At 43.4% G+C, this 26369-nt stretch overlaps 1 protein-coding gene across 2 annotated transcripts in view; it reads right to left on the reverse strand.

Moving 5' to 3' along the window:
* MSRA (methionine sulfoxide reductase A) overlaps positions 1 to 26369 on the reverse strand; it is a 234326-nt gene that overhangs the window by 72981 nt on the left and 134976 nt on the right. The window contains exon 5 of one of the 2 annotated variants that reach the window (XM_015620970.3): positions 10245 to 11665. The exons of the other annotated variant lie outside the window; for it this stretch is intronic. Within the exon in view, the coding sequence (XP_015476456.1) occupies positions 11493 to 11665 (173 nt within the window). The 3' untranslated portion in view covers positions 10245 to 11492. Of the gene's footprint in view, positions 1 to 10244; positions 11666 to 26369 lie in introns of those variants that run through there. 2 annotated transcript variants of the gene reach the window in all.

Below are 26369 nucleotides of genomic sequence, written 5' to 3' on the forward strand. Positions count from 1 at the left end.
AGTGCCAATCAATGTTTTTGTAGAAAACAGGTCAGATATAAACCAAACATCTGTCTTTGATGCTATTACAAGTTCAGCTGACACAGGAAAATTTGCAGATCCAATGCAGCGAACATTTTGTGTTTGATTAAGTATCATAAAATTAATTTAATTAAAACAAGAAGTGAAGAAATGGTATTGATATAGGGAATGATAATTGGATTAAGATGGACTTTCACCAGGATTGTTGTGAATTGCGCTGATCAAGGTTTAGAAATAATTTTAAAATTATTGCTGGTACAACTGGGAGATCATGTGAAGGTCAGAGTTACTGCCCTGGACCATTGAGATCATTGGGATGGAGTTAAATCTCAAATTGTCTCTATGGCTTCCTCTTTTTCTTTGGAAAAAAATCCAAAATTCCACCTTCACCCATTGTCTGGATACAGCTTTTCCTCCTCCTCTTCCCCACCACCTCTCAAAGGGTCTTGAAGTGTGAAAGAGTTTTTCCTTCTGTGGACACCTTAAATACAACTCCTTTAAAACCTGAAAAAGGCCTGGTTTAACCGAGCCAACTAAAAATATCCACAGCACAGGAGACAGGAGCAGCCACAATGGAAATACATTAACCCCAAAAATCCATAGGAGGCTGCTTGCTCGGGGAAAGGTCAGGATTAAATACTGGATTTAATACTGGGGCTTAAGGCAGGGATTCACTGAAAGTGATTTCTCAGCCTTTGATGACTCTCCCTGCTCATAACTCCATGGCCCTAGAAGGAATCTCGGGATGCTCTAGGCAGCAGGAAGAGGGAATGCATTTTATCCACTTTATGCTGGCTAGTTGGATTCACTTTCAGACCCAGTGAGTAAATGACACCTATTAAATGTCAGCCAGAAAAAAAATACAATTTTGTCTTTGTCTGCAAGGATAAAAAAAAAAAAAAAAAAAAATGGAATGTTTTGCAGAAACACAGGGCTGAGGAAAAAAAAAAAGTGTAAAATCTGAGGACTGGAGAAAATGTGGAACTAGGAAGAAAAGGATGAGGGACAACATCAAATGATAGAAGATTGTTCCCTGGGAGGATGCTGGGTCCTGGCACAGGGTGCCCAGAGAAACTGGGGCTGCCCCTGGATCCCTGGAAGTGTCCAAGGCCAGGTTGGACAGGGCTTGGATCAACCTGGGATAGAGGAAGGTGTCCCTGCCCATGGCAGGGGGTGGGATGGGATGAGCTTTAAGGTCCCTTCCAGTCAAACCATTCTGGGATTCTGGGATTCCATGATAAAACAAAAGGAAGGACCAGTCTACAAGATATCTGTGGAAGCCAATAAAGGAGGAAAAAAATGACTTGATGTCGAAAGATCAAGAGATCAAATCAGACATGACAATGTTGCTGGCTAAAGCATCCTCTGATTTTTCCTTCTAGGAAGTATTGACTTGTTTTCCCCAAAGCTGAGAGCTCTCTTTGATGTAGTGGCACGCTTCATGCAGAAAATAATACACAAAATCCTACAGCAGCTCTTTGGGCAACAAAAACACCGAGAGGAACCAAACTCCTGGGCCACATTTTTATCTCAATTGCATTACTGGAAATCCAAAGTAATTCCATGGATTCGAATGGTGTTGCTCTGGATTTGCAGCTTATGGATGTTCTGCACTGGGTCCTGTGAGGGAATCTTGAGAGTTATTTAAGCAAATGGCAACATCAGCTGGAAAACAACTTCAGCAGGGATGAATTGTCATCACAATTGGTTATCAACCCTCTGGTTATCAAACCATGGGGACATGAGTGTTTAAGTGGACCCTCCTCTGTCCATATTCAGAGGCCTGAGCAGGATATGTTATAAATGTTGAGAATCTGTCATTTCCACATGAGAGCTTTGTGGAACTCAGAACTTCCTGAAGTGCCATCAAGCTCAGGTACATTTTTTGCTTTGTATTTCAGAGCTGGGTAAACAGTGGGAAAGTGTTCCATGAGTATTCATTTGGATCCTGGCTCAGGCACACTTCTGTCCCTGAGAAAACAAGGTTTGAGGAGTGTTCTTGGATCCCACAGCTCGGCACCAGGGACAAACAAACTGTTGGGAGAGCAGAAGTAGTGCTCCCACACTCATTAGAAATGCCCCTGTCACTTTAAATAAGGCTTTTCCTCTGAATTTTTTTAATTTGTATGGAAACCTCAAACCAGGCCAATCTCTCTCCCTCTCTCAGTCCATGCAGAGATTCCCACTTCAAATCTCATCCTTCACCTGGACATGGATGGATCCAAAGGGCAAAGCAAAGACACAACATTGTCACACATGATGAGACTGAACACATCTGGAGATGATTCCTCAGGTTTATTCCTTGGAAACTTTTCCTTAGGTCATTTTTAAGGGCTGTGTTTAACCCAAAGAGAACAAGAACGGCACCAGCCAATGACCATCATGTTCCTTTTACCTTGACCTCTTTCTATTTGATCCTGTCCTCCCCATAACTAATGTCCCAGTTAAACTGAACTCCTTGAGAGCTTCCTGAAGAGAAGGAATTCCATCCTGCTCCCTGTAACTCCTGTGTCCACTTAAACCACCATCATTAAGGTCATTATCACATTTTCACACCTGACATTTAACGACACTTCCAGAATGCTGCAACAGATGCACAATCAAGATCAAGAAATTCAAAAGCCAGGACTTGAAGCTCTTCAGAATGATCCCAGATACGACTGAAACAATGTGAGAGAACGTTTCCAGGCTGATGGGAAGGGATTTAACCTCTGTGCTGCCATCAGGGCACATCCCATCTTTTTCCTTCTCACTGGGATGACCCAGGAGCCACAGGAGAGCTGTGCCCAGCTGGAGGCCAGGTCACACAGGGCAGGACCCCTCAAACAACAGCTCAGCCCTTTAAATCTTCATTTTCTGAAGCAATATGGGGATCTGCCCTGGAGATTGAGAATTCATCTGGCTAAGGACATGAAAATGGGATGTCTACACAAATCCAGCGTGTTTTTACATTAATGGCAGGCTGAACAGGGCAAGCCACACAAAGCAGGAAATGTTTTATTTACAACCCACTCTTGGAGTCAAATCCATTTGATATTTACATTAGTTTATTACAGGGCAATTTCTAGCATTAGTTTAAATGTCCAATATAAACTTCACATTCCCAGTGCAATAAAGCAAACGGCTCTTTCGGTGACCCCCGTGACCTCCCAGATGAAAAAATTATTGCAAAATACAAAGTCTGGTTTCATCCTGCTGTTCCTGGTCCTAAATCCAAATTCAGGATCAGCTGCATTTGCAACAGTCAGAGGGTCAAGTGAAATGCCTGGCCTTTATCAAGTGAAGACAATAAATGCAGAATTGAAAGTTATAACAAAAAATAAAAATCTTGTCTTCCTCAGCATTAATTAAAATAAGCACCATGCGCTGCATTCCTGGAACAGGAAGAGTAGCAGGATGCACTCGGCATGGGATGGTGGCACTTCTCTGCCTCAGGGAATGTCCATCCCCACAAGTGTCCAAGGCCAGGCTGGACAGGGCTTGGAGAAACCTGGGATAGTGGGAGGTGTCCTTGCCCATGGCAGGGAGTGGAATGAAATGGACTTTAAAGAATCCACCACCACCCTGGGAAGCTCCTGACAACATCTAATCACCTTTTTTGTGGAGAAATTCTTCCTGATGTCCAAATTAACCCTCTCCTGGCACAACTTGAGGCTGTTCCCTCTCCTCCTGTCCCTGTTCCCTGGGAGCAGAGCCCGACCCCCCCGGCTGTCCCCTCCTGTCAGGAGTTGTGCAGAGCCAGAAGGGCCCCCTGAGCCTCCTTTTCTCCAGGCTGAGCCCCTTTCCCAGCTCCCTCAGCCTCTCCTGGTGCTCCAGCCCCTTCCCCAGCTCCATTCCCTGCCCTGGGCACCAGGAACCATTTGGGAAAAAACCCAAACCTCATCTAGCAAACCCAACATTTTCTGGTTGAAAGCCATTTTCAGGGCTCTTGCAGGCCCTCAGCTCAAAACATCTAAGAGCACATGCACAATTATTCATTGAACAAAAAGATAAATGACATTTTGATTTTATTTTTCTCCCTTTGCAGGGCCAAAAAAACGCTGGAGTCACCTGTGCACACTGCAGTTATTGTCATGTTTGTTAGTCCTTCCTCCCTGGCTGCAGGCACCACTGCTTATCAAGGAAAAATTGTGCCATTCCCACATTTTTATCCATGATTATCTGGCACATGTCACTGCCAGAAAAGCTTGATATTTATTTTAAATTGCTGCAATAATAAGGAAAGTGGCTGTATTACATTTACATTAAAATAATGGAACGCACAGCATTTAATATGAAAAGGGATTCCTGAACAAATTGTTTGCTCAGTGTGTTTCCCACACAACCATTCCACTGCTCCTGCAATACCCCAGTAGATAATATTGGAGATATTGTTGTTAATAATACATGGGAAACACACATCCCTAAGGAATTTCAGTGCACATTTCCTGGGTTTCCTTAGCTGGCAACACCGTCCCTTCCTTCCCCACTTCAGTGCAAAAACAAACTCTACATGTGCTCACTTACAGTTGTGCCTAATTATATAAATGTACTAATTACACACACTTTTCAAAGTAGGTAAATTTTAAATGGTGCCATTAAGGAAATCTATTTGATGATGGAAATTTCTGTAATATCATATTGCAATCTCACACATGGCAATTTTGCTCTCATGTCAGTATTTATTTAATGACAAATAACAGCAGAGGATAACAGAGTTGAGAAAGCAAATTAAAGCTGTAAGATTTGCAGGGTGATGTTGGTCAGCAGATGCTAAATGAAAGAAAGAAAAGGAATTCGGGAAAGCAGTGGATCTAAGGCAAATAATGAGTGAAAAGTAAGTTTTGAATGATAAATATTTTCCAAATCCACCAGATAAAAACGTGCAAGACTGATTTAGCCCCACCAGAAAAAAACATAAATCATTGAGCACTTCATCTACACACACAGTTATCAGGTCTGGAAATCACTTACCTGCTGTTCTGAGCACCTCTTTGCACTCAAAATAATTCCAATTGCAAGTAGGAACCAGCCCTAGGAGCTCACCCAGTCATACCCACACTGGTAAAAAAAACCTGCTGCCTTTTGGGATCTTCTGGCTGATGTATAAAGATTTTTTTTTTTACTTTTAACATCAAATAAACACCAAAACTCCTGGTTCTTTAACATAACACCAGTGAGGAGACTTTAAATATAATGAATGCTGGTTTTCTTTTAGGACTATTTAAGTTTACTGCACTGATGTCCCAGGTGAGTGGGGTTTTTTTTTTCATGTAAATTTTAATAATTTAATATTTTCCTGCTGCAGAATCTGTATTTTGCATCGACAAGAGCACTGGGCTGCACCACAGTGCAACAACACTGCAGGGTGCTAATCCCTCTGCCTTTACTTAAATAGTAACGTGGCAGGGAAGGCACAGAATCCATCTTCCCCAGAAAACAGGGGAAAATCCTGTGAAAGGAAGGGTCAATGTTCTCTCACACAAATCCTTGTGTCACAAAAAATACTCAAATACTCTCATTAAGTCACAGGCTGTCACATCTCATCCAGGATATTTATGGAAAGGCTTGATAGAAGCATCTCACAAGCATCAGGTGGGTGATCCTGAGTTATCCAGCTCAATTATTGATCAGCAATGTTCAGGAACTCCTGGATCTGGGATTTTGGGTACACCCTTCAGGGTTTGGGGTCCAGAGAAGCTTGAATAGCTTAAAGACCACAGATTTGTATTCTGGTGAGCCCACACTAAATAAACCTGGAGAACAGACTCAAAATATCTCTGCATGAGGAGCTATTTTTCTTTCTGCACGGTTATAAAATGACTCACACAAAAAACAATCCTAAAAGTTGGCATTTAAAGCAACTCTGATGCAAGTTGGGCATCGGCCTGAGGAGAGTGCACAGCACAAGGAGTGATTTTGTGTTAATTGGTGACTTCTTCAACCCTGTGCCTGCAGGTGAAGCAATTCCACCCCCTGGCCAGTGTTACCTTCTGATATTCCTCCTTGGATCTCAGGGCAGCTTCCATCTGCTCCTGGGAGAAGGTGTAGATGGCCGAGCGGTACTGAGTGCCGACATCGTTCCCCTGCCGCATCCCTGGGGGGACAGAACACAGGGGGATCAGCTTCCCTCCCTCCCTGGGTGCTGGAAGGACCCCAAAACACCCCCATTTCACAGAATTCCAGGATGGGTTGGGGTGGGAGGGACCTTTAAGCTCATCTCATTCCGTGGGACAACTGCCATGCGACACCTCCCGCTAAATTCAGGATGTTACAGCTGGATTAGCGCAGTTTCTTCCATGCACAATCAGCAGGTAGGGTTAGGAAGTCCAAGTCTTTGGTTAAAGAGTCCTGAAGGTATTCAACGCTGATATTTCCTTTTAAATTTCCTTTTAAATTTCCTTTTAAACAAAAATGGGCATTTTACGGTTTTGTTCCATCACACAACAGTAAAACAGAGATGCCAAACCTTAAATAATTAATCTGCAGTAACTGAAATCAAGGCACTCTTAAAAAAAAAAACCACAAAACTGATTTTGAACCATGCAAATGGTTACCAAAAAAAAATTGATTTTATCAAGCGCTTATAATTTTTTTTTTTGTGCTGNTTCCCTGCCCTGGACACGCTCCAGCCCCTCCAGGTCTCTCTTGTCAGGAGGGTCCCAGAGCTGTCCCCAGCACTGGAGGTGTCCCAGCAGTGCCAGCACAGGGGACAGGCACTGCCCTGCTCCTGCTGCCACCCCAGAGCTGGCACAGCCCAGTGCCATTATTGCCCTCTTGCCCACCTGGGCACACCTGGCTCGTGTCAGCAGCACCTCCAGGACCTTTCCCAGCCCCTCTGCCCCAGCCTGGAGCTGCAGGGGGCTGTTGTCACCAAGTCATCATTCCCCAGCACACCCTGTGCCCAGCCATCACCAGCTCTTAACCCAGCCCAGAGGGAACCTGCCCAGATCTGGGCTGCTGGATTTTCCAGGAATTAGCCGTGGGAGATGCTGTCAAAGGCTCTGCTGAAGTCCAGGTAGACACATCCACCAGTTCATCCTAAGTTCGTGCCATTAATGCTTTTATCTTGCTGCCACTGTCATCAAGAAATGGATTAGGATTAGTTTCCAGAGATACCCTCACTGTGAGGTGCCTGAATTTTATTGGAGTGGCGAAGTCAAATTTTCTGCGGTTACAGTAACATGAAAAGAGTTCACAACTGCTCACACAAAACCTCCTCACCCGTAGCCAAATGCAGCTTTCTCCAAGAGGGATGAACATACAAAGGGTATCTCTGTGGCACAGAAAAGTGATTACAAACCAAAGAATGGCTCAGCTTATCAGATCAGCTTTGCTTGTCTCCACAAGAGCCACCACCATCAATCAGGAATCAAGTCGTTGCCATTCACAGCAGAGTGAAGCAGAGATAATTTGACACATAAAGCTCTGAATTAGATGTAATTTGAAGAGGAGTAAGCAGGTGTTATTTTTTTATTGACTATTGTATTGCTTTAATAAAAACAATCTCATTTTAAAAGAGCTATTTAACTTCTCCCAGCCAAAAAAAATCACATGAAAAACCATCTCCCAGGAAAAGCTCGTTCTGAATTCACACAGCACGTCAGATAAAAACACAGATGAAGGTTGTCAATTCCCACCACCAGGCATTCCTTCATGGAATTAACAACTCAGAACTGCAGATCCCAGAGGTCTGTAAACAGCCCATCCTCCAGCTTTGACAAATACAATCCTGACAACTTCACCTCCTTGCAGGTTGCTACTCCAGAGCTCATTGCTTTGGGAACGCTTTTGGAAAGTCCAGCTTTTCAATCTCTTTTCCCTAATACCAAATGTATTTTTTGCACCTGAGGGTTTTGCTGTTCCCACATCATGTCACAGGAAGCTGATGGAAGTCTCTGCTAAAGGTGCTGTGCTGCAGGGATTGTTGCATTGTCTGCTGGCCAGTGCTAATTCATTGTGTGCCTTATTCCAAGGAATGCATCCAGCCAAAACCTCTGCTCTGGAGCCAGGCTGGGTGTTTGAGGTATTCACCTGGAGAAAAGAAGGATCCAGGGAGAGCTCAGAGCCCCTTCCAGGGCCTAAAGGGGCTCCAGGAGAGCTGGAGAGGGACTGGGGACAAGGGATGGAGGGACAGGACACAGGGAATGGCTTCCCACTGCCAGAGGGCAGGGATGGATGGGATATTGGGAAGGAATTGTTGGCTGGGAGGGTGGGGAGGCCCTGGCACAGGGTGCCCAGAGCAGCTGTGGCTGTCCCTGGATCCCTGGAAGTGTCCAAGGCCAGGCTGGACAGGGCTTGGAGCATCCTGGGATAGTGGGAGGTGTCCCTGCCCATGGCAGGGGGTGGCACTGAATGATTATTAAGGTCTCTTCTAACCCAAACCATTCTGTGATTCCATGAAGGGGAGGCACTCAGTGTATTCTTGGAGCCTTAAAACCCAGTGCTAGTGCTTGACAAAACAAGTACAAAGTCTGATTTAAAAAAAAAAAAATGAATACAAACTTCTTCCCACCCTGATTTCACTCTCTGGATTACAATTGCCTTGCTAATTCATTTGAAAACCAAACCCAGCCAAGCAACTGTCTTGAAAATTGAGTAACCTCAGGTTCACTTGTATTTAAAAACATCAGCTTCAGGCAAAACTGCTCATTCACAGTGATTTCACCAAGGCCTGGCCCTCATTTGGTGTTTTTTTCTGATTACTCTTCCACTGTGTCAGCGTTTAGCAGCAGCACTATTGTATTACAGTCTCTGTCACCAGCAGCTGACTCTGACTCCTGCACTCAGCTCCCTCAGCAGCTCCAGCTCCCTGGCTCACTGTGAGTTCAGCGCTCTTCTGCCACTCCTCAGCTCTCAAAGCAGCTGCAGGAACCAGCAGCAAGTTCCACAACTTCAAATAGATGTGACCTCACGGGATACCTGGGCTCGAGGCACACCGAGGGTCTCACCCACAGCCTGGTAATAAATCTGATTATTGTCGTTCAAAATTGAATCCCAGCATCACTGAGGTTGGAAAAGCACTATGAGATTGTTGAATCCAAGCATCCCCCAGCACTGCCAAGGCCACCACTGGTCCATGTCCCCAGCTGCCACATCCACAGGGCTTTTAAATCCCTGCAGGAATGGTGAATCCACCTGGGATTTCCACCTGGGAAACCCATCCCAATGCTTGACCATCCTTTCTGTGAAGAATATTTCCCTAATATTCAATCTACACCACAACTTGGCACAGCTTGAGGCCATTCCCTCTCCTCCTGTCCCTGTTCCCTGGGAGCAGAGCCCGACCCCCCCGGCTGTCCCCTCCTGTCAGGGAGTTGTGCAGAGCCAGAAGGGCCCCCTGAGCCTCCTTTTCTCCAGGCTGAGCCCCTTTCCCAGCTCCCTCAGCCTCTCCTGGTGCTCCAGCCCCTTCCCCAGCTCCATTCCCTGCCCTGGGCACCAGGAACCATTTGGGAAAAAACCCAAACCTCATCTAGCAAACCCAACATTTTCTGGTTGAAAGCCATTTTCAGGGCTCTTGCAGGCCCTCAGCTCAAAACATCTAAGAGCACATGCACAATTATTCATTGAACAAAAAGATAAATGACATTTTGATTTTATTTTTCTCCCTTTGCAGGGCCAAAAAAACGCTGGAGTCACCTGTGCACACTGCAGTTATTGTCATGTTTGTTAGTCCTTCCTCCCTGGCTGCAGGCACCACTGCTTATCAAGGAAAAATTGTGCCATTCCCACATTTTTATCCATGATTATCTGGCACATGTCACTGCCAGAAAAGCTTGATATTTATTTTAAATTGCTGCAATAATAAGGAAAGTGGCTGTATTACATTTACATTAAAATAATGGAACGCACAGCATTTAATATGAAAAGGGATTCCTGAACAAATTGTTTGCTCAGTGTGTTTCCCACACAACCATTCCACTGCTCCTGCAATACCCCAGTAGATAATATTGGAGATATTGTTGTTAATAATACATGGGAAACACACATCCCTAAGGAATTTCAGTGCACATTTCCTGGGTTTCCTTAGCTGGCAACACCGTCCCTTCCTTCCCCACTTCAGTGCAAAAACAAACTCTACATGTGCTCACTTACAGTTGTGCCTAATTATATAAATGTACTAATTACACACACTTTTCAAAGTAGGTAAATTTTAAATGGTGCCATTAAGGAAATCTATTTGATGATGGAAATTTCTGTAATATCATATTGCAATCTCACACATGGCAATTTTGCTCTCATGTCAGTATTTATTTAATGACAAATAACAGCAGAGGATAACAGAGTTGAGAAAGCAAATTAAAGCTGTAAGATTTGCAGGGTGATGTTGGTCAGCAGATGCTAAATGAAAGAAAGAAAAGGAATTCGGGAAAGCAGTGGATCTAAGGCAAATAATGAGTGAAAAGTAAGTTTTGAATGATAAATATTTTCCAAATCCACCAGATAAAAACGTGCAAGACTGATTTAGCCCCACCAGAAAAAAACATAAATCATTGAGCACTTCATCTACACACACAGTTATCAGGTCTGGAAATCACTTACCTGCTGTTCTGAGCACCTCTTTGCACTCAAAATAATTCCAATTGCAAGTAGGAACCAGCCCTAGGAGCTCACCCAGTCATACCCACACTGGTAAAAAAAACCTGCTGCCTTTTGGGATCTTCTGGCTGATGTATAAAGATTTTTTTTTTTACTTTTAACATCAAATAAACACCAAAACTCCTGGTTCTTTAACATAACACCAGTGAGGAGACTTTAAATATAATGAATGCTGGTTTTCTTTTAGGACTATTTAAGTTTACTGCACTGATGTCCCAGGTGAGTGGGGTTTTTTTTTTCATGTAAATTTTAATAATTTAATATTTTCCTGCTGCAGAATCTGTATTTTGCATCGACAAGAGCACTGGGCTGCACCACAGTGCAACAACACTGCAGGGTGCTAATCCCTCTGCCTTTACTTAAATAGTAACGTGGCAGGGAAGGCACAGAATCCATCTTCCCCAGAAAACAGGGGAAAATCCTGTGAAAGGAAGGGTCAATGTTCTCTCACACAAATCCTTGTGTCACAAAAAATACTCAAATACTCTCATTAAGTCACAGGCTGTCACATCTCATCCAGGATATTTATGGAAAGGCTTGATAGAAGCATCTCACAAGCATCAGGTGGGTGATCCTGAGTTATCCAGCTCAATTATTGATCAGCAATGTTCAGGAACTCCTGGATCTGGGATTTTGGGTACACCCTTCAGGGTTTGGGGTCCAGAGAAGCTTGAATAGCTTAAAGACCACAGATTTGTATTCTGGTGAGCCCACACTAAATAAACCTGGAGAACAGACTCAAAATATCTCTGCATGAGGAGCTATTTTTCTTTCTGCACGGTTATAAAATGACTCACACAAAAAACAATCCTAAAAGTTGGCATTTAAAGCAACTCTGATGCAAGTTGGGCATCGGCCTGAGGAGAGTGCACAGCACAAGGAGTGATTTTGTGTTAATTGGTGACTTCTTCAACCCTGTGCCTGCAGGTGAAGCAATTCCACCCCCTGGCCAGTGTTACCTTCTGATATTCCTCCTTGGATCTCAGGGCAGCTTCCATCTGCTCCTGGGAGAAGGTGTAGATGGCCGAGCGGTACTGAGTGCCGACATCGTTCCCCTGCCGCATCCCTGGGGGGACAGAACACAGGGGGATCAGCTTCCCTCCCTCCCTGGGTGCTGGAAGGACCCCAAAACACCCCCATTTCACAGAATTCCAGGATGGGTTGGGGTGGGAGGGACCTTTAAGCTCATCTCATTCCGTGGGACAACTGCCATGCGACACCTCCCGCTAAATTCAGGATGTTACAGCTGGATTAGCGCAGTTTCTTCCATGCACAATCAGCAGGTAGGGTTAGGAAGTCCAAGTCTTTGGTTAAAGAGTCCTGAAGGTATTCAACGCTGATATTTCCTTTTAAATTTCCTTTTAAATTTCCTTTTAAACAAAAATGGGCATTTTACGGTTTTGTTCCATCACACAACAGTAAAACAGAGATGCCAAACCTTAAATAATTAATCTGCAGTAACTGAAATCAAGGCACTCTTAAAAAAAAAACCACAAAACTGATTTTGAACCATGCAAATGGTTACCAAAAAAAAATTGATTTTATCAAGCGCTTATAATTTTTTTTTTTGTGCTGTGGGAGTACAACTTAATGGGAGAAAGGTACAAAATACTTTTGGAGAAAAAATAGTTATTTTTGGGACAGGCTGCCCAGAGAGCTTGTGGACTCCCCACCCCTGGAGGTGTTCAAGGCCAGGCTGGATGGGCAATTTTGGCACCAGGATTTTGTGATGTTTCTGCTGGTATGTGTAACCCCTTCAAAAGACTTGATGTATGAAGTTTGGGATTTCTTAAGCAGAGTCCTCCCAAAAAGCTGCAATTCAAGACAAATTGGAAATCATCAGGATTGGTGTCATGATTGCCACCAGGCTGCAAAAGCCCCTCTGATGGTCCCCATCAACTCTCAGGAGTGTGGAGACGAAATGGAAAAAGGAAATGATGTCCTGATACCCCCCTGGAAAAGGGAGTGGAGAAAGTATTTTCCTCTGGTATTACTGGAGGGAAAAGATGCCCTCAATTCACTACTCCTCATTAAATCATGGATTTATCCCTCTTGGACCCCCCCAAGGCAACAAAAAAAATAATTAAAAGGGAAATACTATAAACAAAAACTGCCTGAAATATTTATGAACAACAAGACACAAAAATATTTTAAAATATGTATTAGGTTAACTGCACTCAATGACCAACAGCTACATGAAAGAATCTGATTCCAGAACATCTGACGGAGTTTTCTGTTGATGTGGGTAATTTTTCTGGCTGTTAAAATGTATTATTACAATAAAAAACAACAGCAAGCTTCTTCATCAATACTTAAGAGTATCAAGTGCCACCAAGGGATATTTTGTTCAGTCCTTTGGAAGTTCTTCCAGGGTGGCAGGGAGCTCTGGGAAAACCAGTTTGGGATAAAATGAGGACAGAGCAGGAAAGCTTTAGCTTGGCCAGGATATGTTAATGCTGATTGATGTTTGAGCTTAAGCATTAACATTCTACAAATCTATTTATTGCTTAACAAACTGTTTAACAATCAGATAGGGAGGAGATTACAAAAATCTCTCTAAATGGAGGGGCACTACAGAGGGTGTTGGTTTCCAGCATGAATTTAGGAGTTTAAGTTTGGTGTGAGCTCACGTGCACAGTGCTCTGAGTGAAAAAATCAGATTATTTAATATCTGCATGTGCCAACGTGACACAGAATCAGGGAGCCAGTCAGATTAATTAATTTATTGAAGAGAAGGTTAAGAGGAGAAATTACTCTAAATTAAAAATATATTTCTAGAGAAAATCAAAACAAAAAGAAAACCACCAGAGAAATGATCCTCTTCAGTCTTGCCAAAGTTGTTTAACTTGGAAGGGCAATTGAAAGGCAAAGTATCCAAAATCCAGGTGGGAAATAAGACAACAACCAAGCAACAAAGAGCATTTATCTCTTGAGCAATAACATAAAGCCACATTCCATTCCTGAGGGCTTCACTTTAAGGAAATACAGTTTCATAGAATCACAGAATCATGAAACAGTTCGGGTTGGAAGGGACCTAAAGGTCACCCAGTCCCACCCTTCCCATGGGCAGGGACACCTTCCACTATCCCAGGTTGCTCCAAGCCCTGTCCAACCTGGCCTTGGACACTTCCAGGGGGGATCCAGGGGCAGCCACAGCTCCCTGGGCACCCTGTTCCTTTTTTCAGACAGGCAATTTCAAAACAAAACAACTTCTGCTTGAATCTTTGAAACTCCACAGTGCCTCTGTGATTAAACTCTTAACTCAGAGAAGGAACAATTCCTCCAGAACATCATCTGAACATCTTCAGAGCAACTGGATTTTTTTGGGAAAGGCTGGCTGTGTCTCTAACTCTTCTGTGAGATGTCTCAAAGCCATTCTCTGTGCAAAACCAGACAGTTTATGGGTAGTTTTTTAGCATAGCTCCAGGAGATCAATTTTTTCCTCAAGGATAATAGGGAAATCTGTCAGTAGGACCTGAACTTTCCTTTTATTCAGGGCTGAGATGATAAAGATGTTATTTTTTGAAGCTGGTAGGAAAATCTATTAACCCTGAGGAATCAGAGAATCACTGAGGGTGGAAAAGGCCTTGGAGATCATCAAATCCAACCATTCCCCAGCACTGCCAAGGCCACCACTGACCCCTGTCCCCAAATGCCACATCCACATGGCTTTTAAATCCCCCCAGGGATGGGGACTCCAGCACTGCCCTGGGCAGCTGGGCCAGGGCTGGACAACACTTTCCATGTAGGAATTGTTGCTAAAATCCTTATTCTGGTTCCATTCTACAAAGAATGTTTAAAAATGAAGAAGTGGGCTCTGTGTTTTAGTCCCTCCCCTTCAGCTGAAGTTCAGAATCCTGACTCAGAATCCTGGTGTTTGTACCTGAGGGGATGGAGGAGTGAAGAAGCCCCAGACAATGTGGCAGGATGCTAATTCAGGCTTCCTAATGAATTCAGAGCCAGAACAAATCAAAGAAGAGCTGCATTTAAAATAATTTTAAAAAAAAAGAAAAAAAAAAAAGGGTTGGGGAATCCACCACTGCCCTGGGCAGCCGTGCCAGGGATGGACAGCCCTTCCCATGAAGGAATTGTTCTGATCCAGATCTACTTCAGTAATATCAGTGGGGCAAGACAGAGATGGGAAAAGGCAAATGCTGTGTCCTTGACCAGGTGATCAGGAACACAGCCAGCAGGAACAGGAACAGCCAGACCTCCGAGGTAACAGCCTGGCACTCACTGGGGAGGCCTGAAACAAAGAAAACCAGCTGATCTGCTGGGAACAGCCAGAAAACCTTTTGTCAAAGAGCTGCTTTGATAGAGAGGTTGGTTTTAGAACAGAGAGAAAAGCAGAGAATTTTCACCTCTCTGGCAAAAGACAAAAATATGTGGGGTTTGGATACGGTTGCGTGGTGCCAAAGTGTAAAAAAGTCCAAAATCCAACAGCCCAGGCTCTGTGTGAGCACTGGGCTGTTGTTTAAAGCTCTTGTCTCCGGAGAACCAGGGTAGATGAGGGCATCTGGAGCTTAAAATCTGTTCAGATGTCAGGCATGGATCATATTCAGGAATTTCCCTCTGGCTGACCAAAGCACCTCAGCAGAGCTCAGCCCTGAACACTCTGGAGAACACAGAATGTCCTCACTGTGCCAGCAGAGCCCAGAGCACCAATTAACCACAGAAAGCCCCTCAGGAGCTGAGCTCTGCTTTATATGAAATGGAAATTTGTGGTGAGAGGATGGTGGCTGGAGAGAACAGGGAGCTGTGATGGGCTCCCAGATCCTGTCAAAGGAACGATTCCCAGCCTGAGACTGCCATGAAATATAAACACACTGCCACTGGGAAAGCTGCTCTTTGCCAAGGTGTAGACAACAGGCAAAGAAATGGCCCTAAAAATCCCTTTCTTACCAACACTTTGGTATCTTCTGATGCACCTGGCTAGGAATGACTTAGTTTCGATCTTGCTCACATTCTTTGGCATCAAAGCAATAAATGCTGGCTCTCCTTTGGTTTGAATTACTGGAATATGGACTGGAATATGGAATCCCCACCCCTGGAAATGTCCAAGGCCAGGATGGACGAGACTTGGAGCAACCTGGGATAGAGGAAGGTGTCTCTGCCCAAGGGCAGGGGGTGGAATGAGGCAATCTTTAAGCTCCCTTCCAGCCCAAACCATTCTGTGATTCTCTGATCAACAAAATAAAAACCAAAACAGATTTCTCAGTACTACTTTTTTTCTTCAGAAACTGCAAACAAGCAGACTTGTTTCCAAAAAGCCAATGTTTAATACATTACCTACAGAAAGCTAAAGCAAAAGACACTTTATTTTATTGGCCAAATCAAGGAATTCTTTCAAAGACTCAACCCTCTAATGACTTGAAAGTAACACTTATACACCATTCCTTATCTTCCCTCCATTTAAAAATAATAAAAAAAATGTAATGGCATCATCCGTCAACTTTGCTATTCTCGGAGGATCCCAGGCATAATGGAGATAAATGGCTGAGGTCTCTTCCACTCTTCTCTGCCATCCAGTGAAATTTTAAAGGGCAGTTCATAGCTCTTATTTTTATCATAATTTTTCCCATGATTTATAGACTTTTCTGCAGCTGTCACTTATTTTCTTATACCTGCAGCAACCTGAGGTACGGATTGGTCATTTTCTTCTCCCCAATCAATCCTTGCTGAGTTAAGACTAATAAAACTCCTTCTTCCAGCTCATCATATCATTATTTAGTAAAAATCAATTGCACCATGTCACCCTGGCTTGATGTCATCACTCACTCTAATGATTACATCCATACAGCTTAAAAGTTGCCAGGGGAAAGTAAAACTCTTTATGGCACATGATTAAAGGAGAAAAATGTTAATAGGAAAGAATTTCGTTATAGTGCTGTGCATTGAGAGTTCTGGATGATTTTCAAGGTGCTGCTGTGCAGGAAGTATAAATTAAATAGAAAAGAGTTTGTTCAGGAGGTTTAAAAGAATTAATGAGCTTGTACATAATAAAGGAAAGTTTTACACTGTCAACAAGGTTTAGAAAGTTTTCAGTATACACAGTTCTTAGTGTCAAGGAGGAAACTCTGGGTTTGGTCCTGTTTTGGCACTAAAAAATCTTTGAGGTCTATTCCAACCCAAACCATTCTGTGATTCACATACCAGAAACAATACTGCTCTTTTATCACTACAAATATTTTATACATATTTTTTTAAAGGAGAAATTCTTAAGGAAGACTTGGTTTAGAAGAAAAGTTCCCTGTATGTTCATTATTTATTAATTCCTTCAGATATAACAATCTATAAATGCATTTTTGAATGCCCTTTAACCTTTGAAGGAAGTGCACCATCAACCTGAGCCCAGGAAAAAAAACTCTCAAAGGTTTGTTTTGGATAAGTGAAACAAAGCTCAAGTATTAACTCAAGTATCACTGCCAGGCAAAAGTGTTAATCCATTTCTACTTATTAATTGAAAATTCATATTTACCAGTAGTGCACAGAACAGAAGAATAGAACAGTGAATTATGCACATAAATCATCCTTAATGGCACTAACTTTATTGTAGGGGACTTTAATCAAACTTGACTTCACTTTAATCAAAAGTTAAATGATTTGGTTTAGGCAGGATTTTAGACATTTTCTGCCATAAATAGGCATTAGGCTTTTTCAGAGGTACTTTCTCTTCAAAATCTGAGAGCTGGATGAACTTCAACCTGCTGGAGAAACTCCAGAGGAAGCCACAGAGATGCTCTAAAGGCTGGAGCCCCTTTGGAGCCAGGCTGGGAGAGCTGGGAGAAGAAAGAGAAGGATCCAGGGAGAGCTCAGAGCCCCTTCCAGGGCCTAAAGGGGCTGCAGGAGAGCTGGAGAGGGACTGGGGACAAGGGATGGAGGGACAGGACACAGGGAATGGCTTCCCAGTGCCAGAGGGCAGGGATGGATGGGATATTGGGAAGGAATTGTTTCCTGTGAAGGTGCTGAGTCCCTGGCACAGGTTTTACAGAGAAGCTGTGGCTGCCCCTGGATCCCTGGAAGTGTCCAAGGCCAGGCTGGATGGGGCTTGGATCAGCCTGGGACAGTGGGAGGTGTCCCTGCCCATGGGAGGGGGTGGGATGAGATCATTTTTAAGGTCCCTTCCAACTCAGACAATTCCATAATTCTATGAACACGGGAAGGGAATGAAATTTTTATCAACATTTACTGGTGAAGCTGGAACTGAGCTTTGGTTTAGGCAACCAAAACTGACCAAAGATCGATGCCTCATTTGAGTCAACTGGGTTGACAACACCCATGGGAGCTCAGCCCCTCTACACCCATGGAAACATCTAAATTTAGGTGGATTTAGCTCAGCCTTTATCCCTCCTGCCTGTGCTGGAGAAACAAGCCTGCCTGGAGATCTTGATAGCCTTCAATCCCAAATAAAATGCAGGGATGTGTGGAAGAGACTAGAGGGCATGACAGAGGACAGAAATGAGCTCCACATTTTCTAACTGCTGGAAAACAGGAATAATGCCCAAAAGCATCAGTCATGTCAAAGGTATTTCTGTTTGGGCCTTGGAATCGGGCCCTCATTGCTGATTTTCTTCAGGAATTAACTTTGCTGTGATGTTACCAAAAGCTGAACAACTGATGATGGGGAAAAATACGATTAAGAAATTCAGGGATTCAGATCAGTTACCACACGGGCTCAGCTATGGAGCCACACAGATTTGCTGTTGTTTTCTTCATGTGCCTTCTCCTTTCTCTTTGTTTATCTGTTGTTCATTAGTGCCTCGCCTCAATTTAGGCATTTGCCAGCACTACGGATCCAAACCCACTCTGATCCACCAGGTGCTGTTGCAATAGTAATAAAAATAATTAGCGATAATAAAAATAATAGTGTTGTCATTTGCTTTTATCAGCAGATAAGCTCATGGGACACTGCTCTCTCAAAACACAGACAAGTGTGCTCTTATAAATATGCACAAGGAAATTGCAGGAAGAGAAAAACAGTCATTCACTGAAAATATTGTTGTTCAGAAGAGAATCAGCTTTGACCTCTTGTACCTAATTATACACGAAAACAAAGATTAAAAGCCTACTAATAATCACCATAAACTATGATTAATGATGCCACGCTTCAGTGCCTCAGATTTCCAGACCCAAGTACAGTAAATTCACTATTATTTGAAGAAGAAAACAATGTTTGGTACCTCTTTGTTTTGACTTCATCTATTGTTTTCCTTGACTAAGGATTAGGAACGATCCATCAAAAAATTCTGCAGGAAAAGACTTTCTAAGGTTGCGCTCTCCTAATTCTACAAACACATTAAAATTTAGATGTTGTTATTCTCACCACATTCCCGTCGGTTTCATGGATAGAACCATGGCGTCATGGAATGGTTTGGGTTGGAAAGGACCTTTAAAGATCATCCCAGAATCACAGAATATTCTGATGTTATATTATATATATATAAAATATAACCTCATTCTTCCTTATATCCAGTATAAACCTCACCTCCCTCAGGTGGATTCATGTTTCACACAGAGTTTTAATTTTCAGTAGTTCTGGGGAAATGGTCCACACATCCTTGACAGATGTAAAATAAAGAACCTAAAAGCAGTTGAAAGAGGAGTTCAGAGCTCGGGAGGACTTTTACCCTTGAGCCAGAATTGATTCAGCACCACTCACTTCAAAAAGTGAGCCCACCTCAGCAACCACCGCTCCGGTTAATAATCCCCTTCATTAAGAAAGATGCAGGGAAAATATCATCTCCTAAACTGCAAATATAGGTCAGGAAAAGTCTTTTCTAATTTATATGGATAAAAAGAGTCCAACCCTGCAAATTAGGACACGGCAGCTGAAATTCCTCAGGATTCAAAGCAGCCTAATAACACCTATTTATTTTTAATGCCTGTTTACTCCTGGAGAAACACAAAGAGTGGGAACAACAAAACACAAGATTTCGGTTCAGGAAGGAGATGGTGCTGCATTCTCAAAGCGCAACTCTGACAAAGAAATTATTATTTTGAAAAAAAAACAACACAAACCACAGGTATTTTGGAGGTGAGTTTGGGCAGGGGAATAAATTCGTTGCTGGTTGGATGAATTAGCATCAATCAACTGTCCCACCACTGGGATTTCATTGGAAAAAGCAGAAATTAGAAGAAGGCAACAGAAAGGCTCCTATCAAACAACCCAGTTCTACTCTTGAGTGTCCAGCCCTGCAGGAACCACCACACATTTATCATTATTGTGTCCTGGCACATAGATTTCCATGGCTTACGTTAATTTATCAACACAGAGCTGTGCTTTATTCGTTTCCTTCAAGGGCCTCCCAGCAATGTCTTTACCACTGATTTAATTAGCATCCTCTTCACTGTATCCTCCGAGTCATTAATGAAAATATTGAGGAGTATTGGACCAAGAATGGCTCCCTGAGGGGCTGGTAATTCTATTTTGAATATATTTAATATGCCTGGTGACAATAGATTTTGTATTTCTACTGTTTTTTGTTACACCTTGTAATAATGCTGAGACCATCAAGGCTCTTAATAACGTTTGAAATACACGACAAAGGCACTTTAATCTGAGACTCACAAATCTCACTCAAATTATAAAGGGAAGCGTGTTACAAAAATGTAAAGGCAAAACATAAAAATGGTTATATTTTACTGAGAGAGATTATTTTTTTTTTCCCTTTAATCTCCAAATGAAGTTCCAGGCCTGTAGCAGAATACCAAATGTTGGTTTAGGGTGGCTGCAGCATTTTTTATGTGTACAGCTGTTCTTCCACTGGTATAAGTAGACACATCTGCTCATTAGCAACACAATGTCATTTCTAGTGTCTAATTTTAATTATTTGCAGATGATAGATTCCTTATGCAATGTCTAAAAAAAGTACAGGCCTTCAAAGCTGGGGAGAAATAAATATCCCCTCTGCAAACAAACTGGGTCAGCAGAACGAAAAGCAGATATTAATCTGGAGAATTCCTGTATCAGCACCAAGGCTAAATGCCAGCATGTTTGGAAGGTCACAGGGAAGAGAAATGGCTCCTACATTTCTTCTTTATCGTGGATACACAAGACATATGGACTGAGAGACGCTCTGAACAAGTCTGGCAGGTGATGAGTTTGTTGTAGGACAGATGGTCCTCAACTGCTGGAAAAACATCAGCCCTGCTTACATTTCCTGCACAAACACAGGCAAGATAAGGACTTGTCCCTGACAGGAATGAGATGCCTTACAATGACTTTGGTTCTCTGGGTATTCACAAAGGATCAACAAGGCTGGAGAGGAAATTCCAGAAGCCCCTGAGCAGCGGTGGCCACAGGTTTGTCCTTCACCCTGTGGTCAGAGAGTGACCAAAGCTGTGGAGTCCTGGCTTCCTCTCTGCCACTAACTCAAAAATCCAAAGAGAAAGACAGAAGGAATGAAAAATGATGGGATTTCTGGACAACAGGCACTCACCACAGGGAACTGTAGCTGTACCCAAGTTGTTCCCTGTGGGCTGGGAATGATTGGGTACTTTTGAGGAATGTGGGGAGCAGAACCAGCTAAACAAGCATTTGGTTTGGACTGTGCTCAGGAAAGAACAGAGCTGAAGGAGGCAAGTGGATTTTTCATTTCTCCCAAACATGTTTTCACAGAATCACAGAATGGTTTGGGTTCAACAGGACCTTAAAGATTGTCTTGTTCCATGTCCTGCCATGGATAGGGAAAACTTCCACTAGACCAGGCTGCTCTAAAAAGAAATTAGTTTGGTTGCCTGCTTGACTTTTGTACAGACCATGAAAGCAAGAAGGAGCCTTTCTTTAAAGTCACCTTGAGCTGGCTGAAATCTCTGACAGACAAAGGACTTCACCCACACACAGGTCAGGAGAATTCCAAGATTAAAGTCCTTTACAGGACTCACATTTGCACCACGCCAAACACTCTCCTCTGGTATCAGATTGATTTTTCCAAAGGTCTGGAGAAACAGTTTCTCATACCCCACAAAGAGCAGTCAAACTTCCAGATCTGATCCAATGTGACATGTTCCTCCCCAGCCAGGAGCACAGTGGGGTTTGGAATTGGCTCAGGCACCGCAGGTCGGTGCTGATGCCACAAGGGTGATCCCACCAGAATTCCTGCTCCTGGCAATTTAAATCCTGGCTGCAAACCACGTTTCAGTTCCATTCATGCAGGGTTAATTTTCAGCCTGAGCAGAGAACTTTGTGATTGCCAGAGTCAACACAAACAAAGAGCTTGTATCTGGCTGAAAGGTCGGGGACAGAGGAGAAAATCACCCTTTTCCCCAACAGGGAAGTCAAATATTACTTTACAGAAATTGTGACACTACAGAAGACACACGAAACTGATGGGCTGAAAATCCAAGTCCCTCTCTATAGGCTGCAAGAAGGTGCCAGCAGGACCATGGTGAGGGCACAACTTTAAGGGGACAGTCAGGCTTACAGTCTTAAAAAAAATCTGGAAAGCTCTGAGGATAGCCCCAGTAAAAAAACAGCCAATACAGACTTTGCCCTACACCTCGGCAAATGTTAAAAAATAAAACTATCTACAAAGATTTTTTTGGTAGTATTTTTGGCATATCCCATTCATCCCTCATTTCTGTATCAGTGACAAAGAAACATCATCTCAAGCACTTATAGAGCCATCCAGAGCAATCCTCTTACAGATCAGCTCATTCCTGGGAGAGCAGGAATGCTGAGCAGGGCACTGGAGGCTGAGCAGAGATGACAGCCATATGCCACTTGGCAGAAGTCAGGGAGTTGTTTGTTGCTTTTTCAGTCTCCCAATTCTAATGAATTATAAAATAGAGCCTAAATTAACAGTCAGGAGGACTTTGTCAGGGCCCCACACTTCGGAGATGCTCATTGGGGAGGATCTCTTTCAACTGTTTGATTTGATCAAAGGTTCCTGCTTTTCAATTGACTTCTGTGCACTCCAGAGCTTCCCTAAACAAGAGCCAGGCTCCTTCCCAGGGACAATTTGAATCCCAGTGAGGTGTCAGTTTCTTCTAAAGGACAACTGCTTAGAAAGCAGGAGTTTTTGAATATTAATACACTCATACAATGATGAATGATGGGACTGGCAGTCTGTACTCTTCAGCAACCTGGTACCAACTAAACCAATACCAAAAGGTCTTAATCTGCCACAGAATGTACACATTGTATGTTTAATGACATCAGAACAATGAGACAAGTCCATTAACTCTGCTGGGGGTAGAAGGGGTGAAATGGTGTTACCCCAAACACTGGAAAAAGATAAAACACACTGAGCTTTTGTATTTTCGAATGAGAACCACACTCAAGAAGTTCAGCACTTGCTGTATGAGACAAGAGATTCACCCAAAGATTGTGCTGAATTTCATGAATAAGAAATCTTGTCATTTATCTTCTTAGTCAAAGTCTTCTCATTGGCAGACTGAGTCCTGCATTCCCACGAGGCTGCCTGAATAAAACTGTGTGCACACAGCTCAACCTCAAAGGAAAAAAAACATTGCAGGTCAGAGAGGTAACTCTCACTTTCAGTGTCTTTACATAAATCTGTATTTCCCACAGCCAGCTGAAAACAGGTACAAACCAAAAATAGGTACAAACCAAGGCAAAGAAACAATCCCAATTCAGAGACCTTCTACCATCCCTACCTTACAAAACACAAATCTGGCATTGGGAACTTGTGGTTCAGGTTTTTCTCAAATCAAGAAATATGAATGAGGTGTGAAGAGCTTTGCAAAATTCTTGGACTGAGATTAGAACAATAACATCACAGAATCACAGAATCATTTAGGTTGAAAAAGACCTCCAAGACTTCCAAGATTAAGTCTAATCTCCACCTCATCGCCAGCCCAGAGCACTGCCTGCCACGTCCAGTTCCAGTGTTCCTTGGGCACTTCCAGGGATGGGGACTCCAACAGGAAAGGGACAGCCCCTCCTGAAGTTTGACAGCCTCTTCCATGAAGAAATTCCTCCTGGTGTCCAACATCCCCTTAAGGAACCATAAAAATACCCAGGCAAAGCAACCTGTGCAGGGCTGGGGCATGCAAAATCTTCTGAGAACAATTCCATCTTTTCCAGGGGTAAAGTGATGCTCTCACTTCTGGCAAATTATTATGGAAGAACCACATGGAAATTCTACTGATCCAAGCTTAGATGAAGGTTTGGGGCTGTTTTCACCAAGCACTGCCACACAGAAGCCTGAGACAGCTGTGAAGGATTTGGGTGTCTCCACGGCTCGGTGTCACATGGATACAGGAGCTCATTCCCAGAAGGAATTCAGCCACATTAGCAAGGCCTCCTGCCTGGCCTAATTAGGTGATGCTTCCCAGCTGCCAGAAATCCAAGAGTGAATCACACATCTGCCACATTCACCGTCTTCTGAAAGCACAGACTGGAACGGTGCTGAACCTCAGTTGTATGAGGATATAAAGACATAATGTCATGATTTTAGTTTGGTTCAGAGCCAGAATGAATCATAAATTCAGCTGATGAGTTTATCTGACCTGTTATCACAACTACTGCACTTCATCCACATATCAGTGTGCCCAGATAATGAACTTCAGTCACCCTAAAGCCCTTCAGGCACTTCCCTGTTCTCTGTAGGCCACAGGCTGAGCCTAAACCACTCCAAAAGCCACGACTACAGACATGGCAAAGGATTGATTACCTGGGTGTTGTTCAGCAGAAATCCATTTCTCATACCTGGAAGATGAAGAATCATAAATTCCTGCTCATCAGTTCCCAGCTCTGGCAATCAGGATGAATCCAAACATATGAATAAGACACGTGGACCAATTGTCCTGATGCATCAAAACAACTCATCCATGGGAGTCATGGAAATCCAGAATGGTTTGGGTCGGAAGGGATCTTAAAAACCATCTCATTCCACCCCCTGCCATGGGCAGGGACACCTTCCACTATCCCAGGTTGATCCAAGCCCTGTCCAACCTGGCCTTGGACACTTCCAGGGATCCAGGGGCAGCCACAGCTTCTCTGGGCACCCTGTGCCAGGGCCTCACCACCCTTACAGCCAAGAATTCCCTGCCAATATCCCATCTAAACCTCCTCCCTTTCAGTTTGAAGCCATTCTTCTTTCCCTGTCCCTCCAGGCCCTTGTAAATATTCCTCTCCATCTTTCCTGTAGGCTCCCTGTAGGTGCTGGAAGGCCTCAGTGATGTCACTCTGAGGATTCTCTTCTCCAGGCTGAAAGAAAGAAGCCACCCTCTGGTGATGGCCAATTTCAGATAATCCAAATAAGAAATATAGCAAGAAAAAGATCTAAAACCAAAAACTGGTAGGACAGAAAGAAAAACTCCTCCATAAACTCTACAAGAAACCAGGAAGGCCCAACAGCATGGTTTGAGGGCGGAGACTGTCTTAGAATCACACAGTCCTGGAATGGTTTGGAAAATACCTTAAAGATCACCTTGTTCCAACCCTCTGCCGTAGGGAGGGGTCTGTCTGAATGCAGAGTTCCAAGTTTTTCAGGGATGGTGCAGATAAATGATCCTGAACACAGCTCTGAAGGAGGGGTTGGAAAGGGAGGCTCATAAATCAACAGCATGGGCCACTGCACTTGACAGATTCACAGGATTCCTTCTCCTGACTGGAATCAAGCCCCTCTTTTAAAATGATGGATTATCCCATCTGAAAGACTCGAAAGGATGGTGATGGAAAAAGACTCCAATGTTTAATTATACTGAGGGATGTGAAGCTGTTTCATTCCACAGTGGAACTTTCCAAACTTCAGCTCCCAACTACCGGAGCTTGTTCTGGTTTATCAGGATCAGGTTCTCAACCTGTGACGTGGTACCTGCAAGGATGACTTGATCATGCAATCACAGAATATCCTGAGTTGGAAAGAGACCCACCAGGATCACTGATCCAATTCCTTGGGGTCTCCCAGGACACCCCAACAATCCCACCCTGTCCCTGAGAGCATTGTCCAAACACTCCTGGAGCTCTGGCAGCCTCAGAGCTGTGCCCATTCCCAGCTGTTCCAGTGCCCAACCATCCTCTAAAAACAAGAACATTTTCCTGATATCCAACCCAACGCCCCCTGACACGGAGTTCTCTCTCTCCAATGTGTCTATTCCCAGCACTGGGGCAGATTTCTGGGCTCTATATCCTTTTTCTATTCATCTCCAGCAATCCCCCAGCAATATTTCCATCGATCCCTGGGATGGCAACAGGGGAACTGCACAACATGTTCTGATTTCCTGGCCCTGCAGACAGAAAATTCCTGACTCAAGCCCCTTCCATACAGGCAGAAGTTGCAATAACCACTTTGGGCTCAGTGGAAGACACTTATCCACAATAGTCCCTGGATCCCTCTTTGAGTTTCTGTTTCCCGGGATGGCATCACATTTTGGAGGTATCATCTGCAAATTTTTTGTTCCCAGATGCGGTAACAAGTGGCATAATTACGATGGTTGTTCAAATATTGAAATGAGTTACTTGTGTGCAGCGTTTCTGAGAAATGGGAGAAGGGATGGGGTTTATTGGAACTCTATAAACATGCAAAATGTTTTCTGCACACAGTTTCTCATTTCTGTTTGCACAGATGTGGGTCGTGTCAGCACAAAACCTCTGCCAAGAAGGATAAATTAAATCCAAAGGTTTGGATAAGGCAGAGAGGTAGAATGATCCACTGGTGCCTCTGCACAACATCTCTAACCCTGTTTGCTCCCTTTTTCTAATCACAAAATATGCTCAATACCGTTGAAAAATGTCAAATCCCAGGTTGTGATGAAGGATAAAGGGCCTGGGTAGAAATGAAATAAAATAAAGTAAAATAAAA

The sequence above is a fragment of the Parus major genome, chromosome 3, assembly GCF_001522545.3.
Source record: "Parus major isolate Abel chromosome 3, Parus_major1.1, whole genome shotgun sequence".
NCBI lineage: Eukaryota > Metazoa > Chordata > Aves > Passeriformes > Paridae > Parus > Parus major.